This window comes from Vespula vulgaris, chromosome 23 (genome assembly GCF_905475345.1).
Source record: "Vespula vulgaris chromosome 23, iyVesVulg1.1, whole genome shotgun sequence".
NCBI lineage: Eukaryota > Metazoa > Arthropoda > Insecta > Hymenoptera > Vespidae > Vespula > Vespula vulgaris.
The window spans coordinates 475,097-490,514 of NC_066608.1; the positions used below are offsets into that span (position 1 = coordinate 475,097).

Genomic DNA, 15,418 nt, shown 5'->3' on the forward strand with positions numbered 1-15,418 from the left:
GAAATCATATTTTTTTCATATGATTTTTCATCTTTAAAAATAATTTGAAATGACCCGCGTGCAATGGAAATCCTGTTGTTCTAATTGGTCAAAAATGACGCCATGACGCTTGGCTATTAATAAATAGCGCAGGCGCGAAGGTTGATCTGTGCGTATCCGCCATTTGCGTAAGTCGATTTCATTGTTTCTGTGTGTGTGAGCTTAGAGCAAAGGGAAACGTTGGCGATGGTAATATTCGTGCGCATTTGGAAAAACATGGAACGAGTCGATTAGCGTAATACCACGCACGCTGTAACGCACATATATCCGAATATATACTCTTCCGAAAGTAATGATGATATTTGGCCAAAATCTTTTCATGTAAGTTTTTTTCGCGAATGAGCTAAGCAGTTAAGGTAAAACTATTTTAGTCGCAAAATTTGGCGTTGCCGTAAATGAATTTTTTCGTCATAATATTATACTGCTTATGTCTGCCAAAGCTTATGCTTTTCTGCTCTAGATAACTATCCTATGTATTTGCTCAGTGTATTGTGATATTAGCGAAGTATTGGCGGTACGTTTGCCGGTAACTGATCATTCTCATTCCATGACTATTAAAGCGTTCTTACAGAAGATTATAACGAAAACTCCTTACGACATTCAAACATTATTTTTAATTATATTATTTTATATTTATCTCTATTCAAATGACGAAAGAAATCTCTTAATTTCTGGAATATTTCATATCTATCGATGTGTCATTCTAAAGGCCAAGTTCGATCATCGTACTCTTACAAGTGCGCATTTCTAAGATCATCATTGAAATCTCCTGTTTAAAACGAAATATTTATCGTTGATATTCTTTAGATATAATTATAAATGAAACGCAATAACATTAACTTTTCGTATTAGTAATGAAAAAAAGAAAGGTTAGCTTACTTTTTTTCTTTTATCATTTTAGGTAAAACGAAGAAAAGTATTAGATCATTGTACATTGAAAAATGCTGATTAAATAATATCAAAGAAAACTGATTAGTCTACCAAAGTAGCAAGTATTTGATAAATACTATGGGGGCATTTTTGGATACTCCTAAAACAGATAAATATAATGAACATGGAGCTGGCAATGGATTGCGATATGGCGTTGCCAGCATGCAGGGTTGGAGATTGGAAATGGAAGATGCTCACAGAGCTATAACTGGATTAGAAGGTGGCCTTTCAGATTGGAGTTATTTTGCGGTGTTTGATGGTCATGCAGGTGCATTGGTATCAGAACATAGTGCAGAGCATTTGTTAGAGTGCATAATGAAGACTGAAGAATTCAAAGCCGAAGATGTCATCAAAGGAATACATTCTGGATTTCTTCAGCTTGACGATGAAATGAGAGACTTACCAGAAATGAGCTCTGGAACAGATAAATCTGGTTCTACAGCAGTTTGTGCATTTATATGTCCCAGAAATATATATATTGCTAATTGCGGCGATTCTAGAGCTGTACTCTGTAGTTCTGGAAGCCCGGTATTCTCAACACGAGATCATAAACCTTTTTTAACAGCAGAGAAAGAAAGAATACAAAATGCAGGTGGAAGTGTAATGGTACAAAGAGTAAATGGTTCATTAGCAGTTTCAAGAGCACTGGGAGATTATGAGTACAAAAATTTGAAAGATAGGGGCCCCTGCGAACAGTTAGTGTCACCAGAACCAGAAATATTCGTAAGAGACAGAGATGATGAACACGATGAATTTCTAGTTTTAGCATGTGATGGTATTTGGGATGTAATGAACAACGAAGACTTATGTAATTTTATACGATCAAGGCTATTGCTTACGGATGACTTAGAAGCAGTCACAAACCAAGTCATAGACACATGTCTTTACAAGGTAATTTTTTACTTGACATATATTGTACATACAGATTAGTAAACTCTATTTTCTTACTTTAGTGTTACAAATTTGTTATTAGGTTTCTTGTAAATTTCCATGTTCATTTCAAATATATATTGGAACATCCTACATAGCTGATATAAAAGTTGTCATATTAAATAAAAATTGTATTATAGGGTAGCAGAGACAATATGAGTATAGTCTTGGTTACGTTTCCTGCTGCACCAAAACCAAATTCTGAAGCACAGGAGAAGGAAGCTGAGCTGGAAATGGCCATTGAAAGGAGAATTAAAGGTTCTTTCACTTTTCCATATACACATTCATTATATTCTTTTTGTTGTTGTGTTAATACCAGATCACAATGTCACACATGACATTCCTTCTAAGATTTAGTTAAAGTAAGAATTAATATCTAGAAAATTAATTTTGTGTATTTAAATCCTTACATACTTATAAATATTGAATAGCAATTTATTAAGTTATGTGAGTTGTTTAGTCTTCATAAAGTTATATGAAAAACAAATTGATTCGCGCAATATAGAAACATTATGTACAAATCTTGAAGTTCAAGAAAGAGATATATTTAAAGATTTGTCAATTATTACAATAATGTTCTGATTATATAAATATTATGTGCACATGCACATATATGAATCTTCTTTTAAAATAGTGATATTGAAGGTACAAGAATATTTATGAATAAAAATAGTATATTTATAACTATAATAATAGGATATAAATTATGGACCAACATTATTTATATAAAATTTACTACAAATTTATCTATTAATTTTCTCTAAGATTTATCGTATATTAAAAAGTGTCATTATATATTTTTAAAATAATTCTTGGTGCCATATAAGTAGATGATAATAATCTACATTATTATATCTGATTATTCTCATATATCTGTATATTTGTCTTTGAATTTGACAACTCTAACCATCTTATATACAAATAGAAATAATTAGTCTGATTACCATCACCTACTATCTTGTAATTTTATCAGAATTGAGATGATAACAATTCTATATTATTTATGTGTTTGCTATCCTCATGTAGCAGTAAACCTACATATATTTAAAAAATGCAAATAACAGGGTACTTTCACTCATATAAGTGAAAACTTTTGGTTTATATATCAATTTAGAAAATTGTAATATACTGACTTTTTCAAAGATTAAACTTACTTCAAATACAAAATTATTATTATTTAGAGATATATTCCACCCTTGGAGTTGACAGGTGCCTAGACAAACAATAAAATAAGTTAAAGTTATATTAAGGAAGTTGTTTGTTCCTCTCTTATATATTAAAGCAATGTAGCAGGTAGGTGAAAACATTTTTAAAAAAGTCTAGAGGAACTTCACATAATGTTTTTATGTTATTTTGTAAACAATGCATTTCTTATGGAGGAACATGACAACTGAAAAGATCATATATATAAATAGTGAAGAAGAAGGATCTATACTTGACAATTCCAGAGGTGGATAAAGACAACCAAAAAATATATACACTACTTTAAGAAAAACGTGATATTAATGTATCTACTTAAGACCGGAGTATGCTTCATATATTCCCATAAGAAATGTACTGTAAAATATATTATTCCAGTCCTAAGTAGATGCACGTGTATGTAATTCTAGTTAATATATTTTCCTTTATATATATATATATATATATATATATATATATATACATATATATATAAATATATATACATATATATATATGTATATATATACATATATATACACACATATATAATAATAATTTTTATATAATAGAAAAAATATTGCATGAAAGATATACTATTTACACATGTTTTCTATTTATCAATTATGTATATCCACTTTTTTGGAAACTATATAATATGCAATTGTTTTTTTCGATTTATAGATTCATGAACATTACAATATTCTTATGTGATGACACTTATAGCATATATTTGATGTATTTCATGTTTTACTATAGATGTTTCTATTGAATTATTAATACCAATTTTAATTTTTTTTAATATTTATTTTTTCCTATTATTATTAAAGTAATTTCCTTGTATATGATATATTGAAATACCTATGACAAATGTTACATCCAGTATACATAGTATTTCCAACTATATAACTTTCTTGCTGCAACATAAAAATGTAATTTATACATGTCTTTACATTATTTTCATTACTAAAATAATAGGAATGCATTTATTTTTTACAATTAAGTGGCAAAATAAATATTAATAGTTTTTATTACTTTCATAGAAATAGTAGCAGAACAAAAACAAGAGGATAAGATTGACTATTTGAAACTATTACAACTTCTTGTGGACCAAGAGTTTCCCAATCTGCCTCCTGGTGGTGGTCTTTCAGCTAAGTAAGTATTGTTTTCTTTATGATATGTCATTTATATTTTTTTCTCAATTACATCGTTTTTTATATTATACTTACAAATGAAAACAATGAAAATTATGTCTTTTATACTGAAATAAAATTTCAACATAGTTTTTACAACAAAATTGTAATAAGATTAAATAGTTAATTTTACCACTAAGTATAAGAATATAACAGTCTTTTACAAATTTGGCTCATTTCCTGATTAAAATTAGATTTTTATTGTAGGCAAGAATCCAATTATTTTCTCTTCTTATATTATACACACTTTCTATTATCATTGTATGTATAAAAAATGACTAAAAGTTTTAACTTTTAATCAAGTCTTACAAATCAATAATATTTTGTATTTTTTATTACAGGCAACTTTTGATCGAACAAGTGTTTCGAGAATTATGTCCTAAGAAAGCGGATAGTGTAAGTCTTCTATATGATTGATTCCCTTTATATATAATGCTGATTTTTTTATACTGCATCAAATGTACAATTATAATTAATAGACTTATCCCGTTTTCATTCATAAAATGATGCAGATTTTAAACCAGAAAAACATTTATTTTAGTGATAGCTCATGGTATGTAAATTTTTTCTTTCTTTTTCTTTTTCATTTTTCTTTTTTTTTCTCTTTTCTTTTTCTTTTCTTTTTATTTTTTTTTATTTTTTTTATTTTTTTTTTTTTAATTAAAAAGAGCAAGAAAAAATTGATATATTAAAATCGAGGTTGAATGAAATAAATCTGCCATAAATAATGTGCAGATTAATGTCCTTATATAACTTGACATGAAAAAAGTAAAAGTAAAGAAATTGAAACACACAATATTTCTCATTCCAAAAGAAAACGCGCACGTGCATGTGTGTGTGGTGTGTGTACATAATACACATATATATGTTAAAAGAAATGAAAAATACACATAAAAAACTTAAAAATTTACTTTGTTTATTTACAGAATAATAATATCTGCTATGAGTTTAAGTAAATTATAATTAAGAATTAATAATTTGAAAAACATTAAGTCTAAAGTTGCATGGTGATAGGGGATAAAAGAATTGAACTTAAAATATTTATACAAAAATATTTTTTACTTAATTGTATTTGTTATTACTTTCTAAACACTTATTCTTTTGTTATCTCATTTAGACTTCAACTTCAATTCAGAAATAGAATTTACAAAGTCATAATAATAAAGAATATATGTCAATTCAAAATTTCTTTTACTTAGTTTTTTATAATGCATACAAATTTTTTAGAGAATTCTATTTGAATCATTTAAGAAATACACACAGAACTTTAGAAACAAGTATGCTATACATAAAAAATGGAAATAAAACTCATTACATTGCACGTTCTAAGATGAAATTCTCAGAATGCATATTACAAGTCCTACAGCTAATTCCAATCAGTGTTGGTATTGCTGGTTTTAATAATTATCACTATCTATTGTTAGATTTTATAAATTTCTCTTTATCCAGGAAATGAAAAAATGTTTATATTACAGTTATTATATGCAGAGGGTTTAGAGATATTATACTAAGAAATATGTGCATACATATTTGATTTTTTATTATTTAAACTGCACAATGTGAAGAAGTAATAAATAAATCACCTGTAAAGAATGATTGTAAAATAAAAATTGATTATCAGGCATTTCTAAGTATTAAACAAATTTGTTCAATACATTGTTGGAAAACACTTCTCATAAAATTTTTATATTAAAATTAATGGTTATATTTGACATAATATATATATTTACAAACATCTGAAATAAATAATATCATTTTTAATAATAATTAAATTATATAATTATTGGTATTATAGTGCCCTGGGAAAAAGCAAAATTTTATTACCTTCCTAATAACTTAGTAGAGTATTTCTGTAATACCCTCTTGCTCTACGTTGATAAAAATGCATAATATTACTATATATATTTATATATTTTTGTAGTCCTAGAGGGATTCATACTCAGAATATTTACTTCTTGGTTGGTCTTTGCTACTCTTTAATCAAAATCTGTTCTATACACATGTATATTGTTATTAATTCTATATTCCAGATTACCAGAATACTTACATAAAAAGAGTAGCAAAACTGATCACTAGATTTATCTAGTACTATCTTTGTATATATGCATAAAGTTATGTCTATGAAAGTGTGTATTCATATTTTACTCTGGTAATTGTAAAATTTAAGTGGTAGTGGAGTTGTGGCGATCATGATGGCCTTGATCTTAGTTTCTCAAATTAATATTCATTTAATCAGGCAAATAAATTTACTTTCAAACTAATTATATGTTAAATCATGTGCTTTCTGCATTATAAGATAAATACATAAAGATTTGCAATTATATTAAAATAATATGTGTCTGTTACAATATTCTGTAATATAAAAAAATATATATATACACACATATATTATAATAATTTTCATTATGGTAATCTTATATATCTTCACTGGAAAATGACAGATAAAAGTATTAAGTATATACAAACAATAAAAATATATTTCAGAATTATTCATTACAATGAATTTTAAAAAATTGTGGACATTATTGTTTTCTTTATAAATTTCATTTTTAAATAAATTAGTTATTCTTAATATCTTTGAACAAAATGGAAACTAATTTTCAAGGCTATCCACTAATTTAAAACTGTAGCATAGATGTACCAAAGTACGTACCATTTCTGATTATAAGAAACCGTTCTGAAATTAACAAAACTGGATAGATTATTTTGAAATAATATATTAAAGTACAATATATACTTCAAATACTGTAGAATGATGGTCTATTTTTACTAAATGTGATTTTTCTAAATTGTAAAGCTTGAAACAATTGATACTTTTAATTTTTTTATTTCAGATATTAATAACACTGATTTTATTGTTGCATGTGTAGTGCCCTGAGGGAAAGCAATTGATATCATACTTGTGATATGCAACATTTTGCACATAATTATTCTGCTGGAGTGGATTATATCTCAATTATAATATTACTAGCTATTTAGTTTGACATTTGATTTTACTTTTATAATTTAATATTTCAAAGCCATTATTTACCAATGATATTCTAAATAGAATTAATCATATAACTGTGAACAATTGGATAGATGTGTTTGCCAATTTTTAAGCTTTTATATGATGTTTAATGATTACAACATAGTTCCCTTTAAAAACAAAAATTACTTTACAAATTACAACATTGATAGTAGTAAAACATTCTGGAAAAAATAAAAACATTCGTGAGATAAGTTTTGTGAAATCAATATACATTACAAAAGAACAGAAACTATTTTATTTTTGGCTTGCATTAAAAAAAAATATTCTTTAAATATATATAAATTTTAATTTATTAATGTCTTATTATTTGAACTATATCCTATTTATATGTAAAATATTATGAAATTGTTGACTTTGTGGGTGTGTGTATATATATAGAAATATGATTTATGATAGTACAAACATTTAAAAGTAGTTTTAAATAAAACAGGTCTTTGATCCTAACTTGAATGTGAATTACAATTGTTTTTCTTTTTTCTAATAATGAAGTTTTCTTTATTTATAGTCCTATTCTGTATTTCTGTGTTTTAATGTCATGTAAAATCAATAAAATAAAATAATTTAAATAAATTTTGATCATAATTTTTAAAAAGAGGAAATATTAAATGGTCTAATATAATAATCTCACATTGATTATAATTATTTTATAATACTACCATATAAAAATCCTATATTTCATTATAATATATTTTTTTCATAAAGAGCTAACTTTAAGATATGTATTTTCAGAATAGGACTATATTATATAAACAAAGATCGTGTAAAATATATGTCTTCATAAACAAAAAACTAGTAATTTATTATTCATTGTTTCCAATCGATAATCATAACATTTTATAATAGTATTTTTAATTAATTTTATTGAAACAATATGGTCATTAATTTTTTGTAATATAATTTATATGACTTGATTGTTTTTCATTTTTATCATTTTTCCGAAATATTTTATTCTTCATTTTTAACAACTTGATTCTAATTAAGAGCTACAAATATTAAATTAATTTCCGTTCAAAGAAATGTATTATTTTTTGCATTATAGCATTATGAATAGGTGACTTCTATGAAATATTGATATATATTCTATTTTATATATGAAAAAGAAGTTATATATTTACAATACTTAAGCACATCATTTTAAATTAACATAGCATCATTAAAAAGCTTTTCTGAAACTAACTAGCATGGTTGAATGTTATCAAGCTTCATTACTATATTAATCACTATATGGTTATCTCAAAAAAATTATAATCGTTGTATTTAAAAATTGAAACATATTTTCATCTTCGAAATTTATTACAGTAAGTTTTGTAAATATTTTTCATTTTTAAAAAATTAAGATTAGAAAGTTTATATTATTAATAGATTATTTAGATATACAAAATTTATATATATATATATATATATATATATATATATATATATATCTTTTGTAAACTGTGTTAACTTTATCTCTCATTAATTGCTTATACAAATATATATATTTAACAATTAAAATACTATATAATGATGTGCTTACAGAATTCACAGTCCAGTTAGTGTACTGAGTATGTGTACAGTTTGATACATGTATGCAATAGACTGGCCAGTCCAATAATGGTGAAAGTGAAATGTCCATCAGCAAGAAACATAGTGGAGTGCTACATGAGCAGAAACTGTGCAAGATGGCAATAAATAATACAAACACATATTTGATGATTTATCATGGAAGTCATCATACATCATACTATATAGCTAATATCAAATTATAACTCTAAGATCAACTGTACAAAATACCTTATCTGTAGCCAAGGATTAAATATTGCTTCTTATTTTTTGTGAATTAATTTTAGATTATTTTGTGTTTAGTTTATATTATATAATACATTGATATCTTTTGCTACGTATAATGTTTCAAAAACTATATATATATATATATATATTATATATACACACACATACATATTTATTTGATAAGAATGTTTTTTTCAGTATAAAGAAGATAAAATAAGAACTTTCTTCATACATGTATCTCATATATAAAAGATGCTTTGAAGACGAGTTATATGATTTTAAAAAAGATAGATTATGTTTAAAATGTTTTTTTTTTTATTAAATGTTCTAATGAAAACTAATTTGATTTCAAACTCAAATATCGAGTTACAAGAATATTATTTTATCACGATTTAATGTATTTTTTATAATTGCATCTACATTATTAGAAATGTATTTCTGTTTTATATTTCCAGTTAGATTGCAATTTTTTATAAATTGAATCATTGATATTTTAAAAACATATTACAATAACTATATATAACAATATGTTTTTATTAGACTGTAATTAATATATGTATAGGCTTTTACATTTTCTTTATGTCTATATTCTTTTAACAGATTCACTCTTTTATTTATTTAAATACTCAATATAATATGATAGAATGTGTCTTAAATAATGAAAAATATAGTAACAAATATTTATTATATTAATCTTCTAAACATCATCATCAAAGCTGAAAATGACAACAAGACTTCATTTTCATATATGACTTTTACTTTTTCATATATATATATATATATATATATATATATATATATATATATATATATATATATATATATATATATATATATATAAAATAAAACTGATAAAATAAATTTTATTGGATATATAATAAATATTATTTTACATACTATGCTTAATTTTTTGAAATGTTTATTCAAGTATAACAAATTATATTATATATAATTACTGATAATGAAAATGATCAATCTTTACATCTTTTAAATTTATTATAATCTTTTAATATGACGTTTTTGATAACATATTTCGTTACAATCATATTTGAATTATAAAAACATTCATATATTAAATATTTAAATTATGTTATATCCATTATTATTTTTTATATTTATTGAATTAAACATTCTTTAATGATTTTTTATTCTTGGCTATGAGATTTGGGACCAATTTTAAAGTTGATCTAATTAAATCAGTTAAACTCTTTTAAGAATCCAAGCTAAAATCGGATGCGGTATTTTACAAAATATTATTCTATAGTATAAAATTTAAAATTTAGCACACAATATACTTGAAAAAAAGGTTTATGTTCTACAAGTGTCACATAAGGCAATATACATATGTCAACAAGATTACTTTATGTAAATGAATATGTTATGTAATAAAAAGGAAATTGTAGTTGACTAATTTTTTGTGTCATTATCACACATACTATTCTCGTACATTTAAAGCAATATTTCTACATCACAAAAAATAAATTATTCACCATTAATCCAATGCCTTCATTAATGATTACTTATCCCTTCTTTTCTTAAGAACAAGTATTTCAACAAATTCTACAATATATACTGAGAAAAATATTGTATATAAAATAATGAAGAAAATGAATTAATTCATTAATATTTTATCAAAAGTAAGTAGTAAAAAAAATTCCTGGTTTATTTAATGTATATCACAATGACACATCTTCTAGAAAAACAGCCATGTTAATTAATATAAATAATATATCATTCACACACACACATTCCTGTCTATATATTATTTATTAAATATTTTAGCTGTTTAGACACATGTGAAATGTGTCTTGTAATTTTCTATATCTTTTATCTTGATGAACAAACTCTATCAAGCTCAGTACTTATAGTTACTGATATTTGATATTATAAATATAAATAATTAAATAAAAAAAAATATCCTTATTAATTTATATACATAAAATTTTGTGCTATATTGTATAAATATAGTTAAATCTTCGCTTAGCAATATCTACATAATGCATTTTAATTTGTTCCAAAAAATTTATGATCATTAAATATTTCTATAATTTTGAATTTCCATTTATTACAATAATATATAGTTTCTATAATATATAGTTTTTATGTTTAAATATTCCTTAGAATTGCCACATTTGCCTTAATGTCATCAAATTTCAATTGCTCAAATAGACTACAATAATGTATTTTGCAAATATGTGTATGCGCGCGTGTATATGTGTATTTGTTATATCATTTTCGATTTATTTAATTATTACATCACTTTCATTTTGCAATCTATACTAATTTTACTAATCTATACTACTAATCTTACAAATCTATACTAATTTTAAGCAGCAATTGTAAATAAAAAATTAATATGTTACTAAAGTTTGTATAACAGTAAGCAATTCTTAGCTCTATTTAATTTTAAAAGCAATATATATAATTAAATACATGAGCTAATTAAATAAATAACTTTATTTACCTTTTATAAAAGTAAGCATAAGGCAAATATGACAATGAATTTATGAAATGAAATTTTCTGTTTTTACGTACAAAAATAATTTTACTCTGATACTTAATAATTTATCTAAATCGTCCAATGTAAATTACACTGTTTGGTACCACTGCACTGTATTTATGTGCACAAATTGTGATTTCATTATGTTTCTTATTATATCGTATATATTGTGCTGTAAACTATAAATGGAATATTAGTCATTTACATATTATATTATTAACAATTTAATAAATATATACACACGCACATGTATATATAGCCAATAGAGCAGTAATTGTAATTCGTGTGAATAAATTTTATTTACAATAACATTCTCACGCATGAAATTTTCGATAAATTGTGTTTTTGATTTTTTAGTTTTTGAACAAATTATAGTATACTTTTAGAATGCATATAACGACTTATATAATACAATATTTGAATGCTATAAGGATTGTAATAGTAATACAATGTATAAGAATAAGTTAGTTTAATTAATATTATCGACTTTTTTGTGAGCACATTGGTTTATTTACAAACGTGCCAAAAAAAAGATATAAATATTTTAAGTAGTTTGTAAAGTTTATGAAATAATTATAAATTTCAAGGAAACAAATTATTTTGATATGTCCCTTAAAATTATTTTAAGCATTCATAATCAAAAGAGCATACTAATCACATAACTTCTCTACAATTTTATAAATAAAAATATTAATATTGTATTTAATTTAAGGAAGCGTGATCTATCTTAAATATTTTAAGACAAAGTAATCACAAAGTACTGCAAAAATAACAGTAATCACTAATAAGGCAGTCATTATAAACTCACATATATTGCGATATTAAATCGTAAAAAAACGATTAATAAAACAATGTATTATAATATACCAGAATACAGGATTCCAGTTAAGCAACATTTCTTGCTATATGTTGTGGATTCAAAAAAATAAGTCAAATATATATCTTGTTTTTCGTCCCACTTCCGTTTCACAGCATACCATCTGGTACGTATTCTTTACCATATTTCCGATAGTGCCTAACGAAAATCAAATGTATCATGAATCTTAGATAGCAATAGAAATACGTGTACAACCCTTCAGACTTCAATAATAATATAGTTCTAACATAATAAAACAATTTATATCATTAACTAAAATTCTTTAATATCGCATAGGATTTAAAAAATTTATATCTATATACAAACTATTTTTAATTTGAAAAATTACATCTAACAGAACAAACATATTACGTAAAAGATAAATGACATTTTTATAAGACATACACCTTAAAGCATTTCTAAAGGATATATATTTCAATATGTACATACATATTGAAGTATTTAATTAAAATCTGTATAAAAAGAAGTGTATCAGTAAAAAAAAGCAGTCTATTTATTGGTTGTCCAACCACGCCAAATAGAGGCAATACTAGCTGCAGCACTTGTTACCAAGCCTCCAGCAACGCTCTGATTCACTTGCATACTAGAAGATTGTTGATTAACCAAGGATCCAGGAATGGGAACTGTCATTTCAGGACATGCGACATTTGGGACCTTCAAAGAACATAAAAAATTTATTCAGACATTAATAAAATTTTTCAAAAACTGTTGTGACTTACTGCTTCCCACTCCCAATTAAAAGCATCTTCTTCCTCATCAGAAGCAGAATCATCACTGTTTTCCAAGTCAGGAACTAACTGACTATACAATTGTGCTATTACATTTGGATCAACTTCCATTGGACCAATTCTATGTAACAATAGATATTTATTTTCATTAGAAATAATTATATATTTTTTTCTCATATAAAGTATTAGATATATTATTATACCTTCCAAGATCACTGATTTCAGTATTGAGTAAGTGCATTAGATTTTGTAAAGTGTGCATTGGATGAAGCACTGCAATATCTGTATTTTGTGTAAAGCATAAATGTAGAACATTACTGTTAAGTCTTGCTACCTTTCTAGCAAATTTCTGATCCGACATTTCATTGCCACAAAATTCTCTAAAAATGTATTAGTTATAATATTTTACTACATATGCATATTGTAAATCAATAAATAAACCTGATAAATTATATATAGCTCACCACTTACCCATAACCAAGTTTGTAAGGTAATCTTACATTTACATAATATGCTATGATATTGACAAGTTGTGTGGCAAAAGTTAAAGCGGCACTGATATTGTATGCTGGATTGTGCAATGGTTCTTTATTTGTACCAGGTACGCCATCTTTATTTGCAGCAACTACGACACAAATAAAATGATAGGTAACAACTTCTAATAAATACTTTCAGATGAATTAATGTCTAAGGTAATTACCCCATAAAGAATAAGCACTATAATCGCCTGATCCTGGTAATGTTGGAGCAATGATACGATGTTGTACTTCTGAAGCATTTTCTGCATCATTAATCCATCTACCTCTTACATATGATGTTCCTGATGCATCTGCTAATGCACAAGTAACCACATCTGCATTTACATCTTCTTCACTACTACATAAACTGTAAATATGTTAATACATATCATAATTATTATAAATTTTATTATTCTAACATAAAGTTTACCTTCTGTTAGATTGCACCTGTGAGAGTGGAAATATGTATTGAATCAATTGTTTAGCAGCAATTCTGATAACTTTCTTTAATTGTTGTCGTTTTCGATCAACTGCATCTTTATGTTTTTCTTGTTTCAAACGCATGGTATTAGCCAACTTATGTAACCTTTCAATTCTTTCTTCATGTCTAGGGATTCTTAATGCCAACTGAGAATTCACATCTTTTAGAACGTTTAAACGTTGATTACCTACCATAGATTAAAATTAATACAATACATATTAATATTTCAAATTAAATTTTACATGCAAAAATAATAAATACAATTAATAATTTTAGAAACATACCTCTGTTTATACTTTGTCTGGTTTCGTGAACTAATAATTGAAGAAGTCTAATTCTTTCTTTACAAACATTTATATCGCATATCTGTATAAAAAATGCAAAATGTATAACATATTGTAACAATATAAAATAACAAAATAAAAAATAGCAAGCATTAACTCAAGTCATAAATATTTAATTTGTTACAATATTCTCATGAAATAAATATATTTTGTAAATACCAATTTATCCTTCTGTTTATGTTTTTCAAGAGCCTTCATACATTTTTCTTCCAGTTGAGCTCTGGCAGCTTTTAAACGAAATAATCGTAGTTGCTTATCTGCAAAACTAAATAAAGAAAAATTTATATATTATCATACTACTATTCTAGTCATCAAATATTTTTCTAATTTTATATAAAGTCTAGAGACACAAGTGTATTCAACTGATATCTTTTACTCTTATACAAAATTTAACAAGAGAAGTCTTGTACCTTGTAGATAATCTTAATACTTTGCTTAAAAGTTAAATAGTTTAATTTTTATAATAGAAAAATATAATTAGAAAGATATAATCAGAAATAGTAATATGTATATATACCGTTCTGAGTAAACAGCATTTAAATGAATGAAATCTCCATTTTGAATACATTGTCGACAATAAAAAATTCGTCGACTATTATGGCACAGTGGACACTTTAATAAATTAACGGTTAAACGATTAGAAACGTCTTCTAATTCAGAGGAAAGATGAAAATCTGCAGGAGCGTTACAAGAACCGTCCGAACTGCTTGTCGCCATAACCAAAAACCAGAACCATGAACGCGGACTTCGTCTGTCTGTTGTCACTCATCAGCTGATCCAATATTTACTTGTAATGTTAAACCGCGCCACATTGTGATATCTGACCTATCGAATAATATTGCTTTTTTCACTTTTATCTATTACATATGACGAGGCACTTAATCCGACTTCTAATTTA

The 15,418-nt window shown here is 25.1% G+C and overlaps 2 protein-coding genes across 5 annotated transcripts; one reads left to right on the top strand and one right to left on the bottom strand.

Moving 5' to 3' along the window:
* Positions 1-154: 154 nt before the first annotated feature.
* Positions 155-9,333, top strand: LOC127071871 (protein phosphatase 1B). Of its 2 annotated transcripts, none has more exons than XM_051011645.1 (6): positions 155-360; positions 941-1,860; positions 2,040-2,157; positions 4,122-4,233; positions 4,613-4,667; positions 7,142-7,758. In XM_051011645.1, exons 2-6 carry the CDS (start codon positions 1,048-1,050, stop codon positions 7,175-7,177), a joined length of 1,134 nt encoding a protein of 377 aa, XP_050867602.1. In that variant the 5' UTR covers positions 155-360; positions 941-1,047; the 3' UTR covers positions 7,178-7,758. The 2 variants fall into 2 exon arrangements, with proteins under 2 accessions (XP_050867602.1, XP_050867603.1); XM_051011646.1 differs by lacking the exon at positions 7,142-7,758 and adding an exon at positions 8,821-9,333 and having other exon boundaries at positions 156-360.
* A 730-nt stretch (positions 9,334-10,063) lies between these two features.
* On the bottom strand, positions 10,064-15,415 carry LOC127071717 (beclin 1-associated autophagy-related key regulator). 3 transcript variants are annotated; one of them, XM_051011286.1, is made up of 9 exons: positions 15,038-15,415; positions 14,680-14,785; positions 14,461-14,542; positions 14,126-14,363; positions 13,878-14,050; positions 13,649-13,802; positions 13,381-13,557; positions 13,169-13,298; positions 10,064-13,103 (listed from the first exon to the last, which is right to left on the bottom strand). In XM_051011286.1, exons 1-9 carry the CDS (start codon positions 15,235-15,237, stop codon positions 12,939-12,941), a joined length of 1,425 nt encoding a protein of 474 aa, XP_050867243.1. In that variant the 5' UTR covers positions 15,238-15,415; the 3' UTR covers positions 10,064-12,938. The 3 variants fall into 3 exon arrangements, with proteins under 3 accessions (XP_050867243.1, XP_050867242.1, XP_050867241.1); XM_051011285.1 differs by having other exon boundaries at positions 13,878-14,053; XM_051011284.1 differs by having other exon boundaries at positions 13,878-14,062; positions 15,038-15,413.
* Between the last annotated feature and the right edge of the window lie 3 nt (positions 15,416-15,418).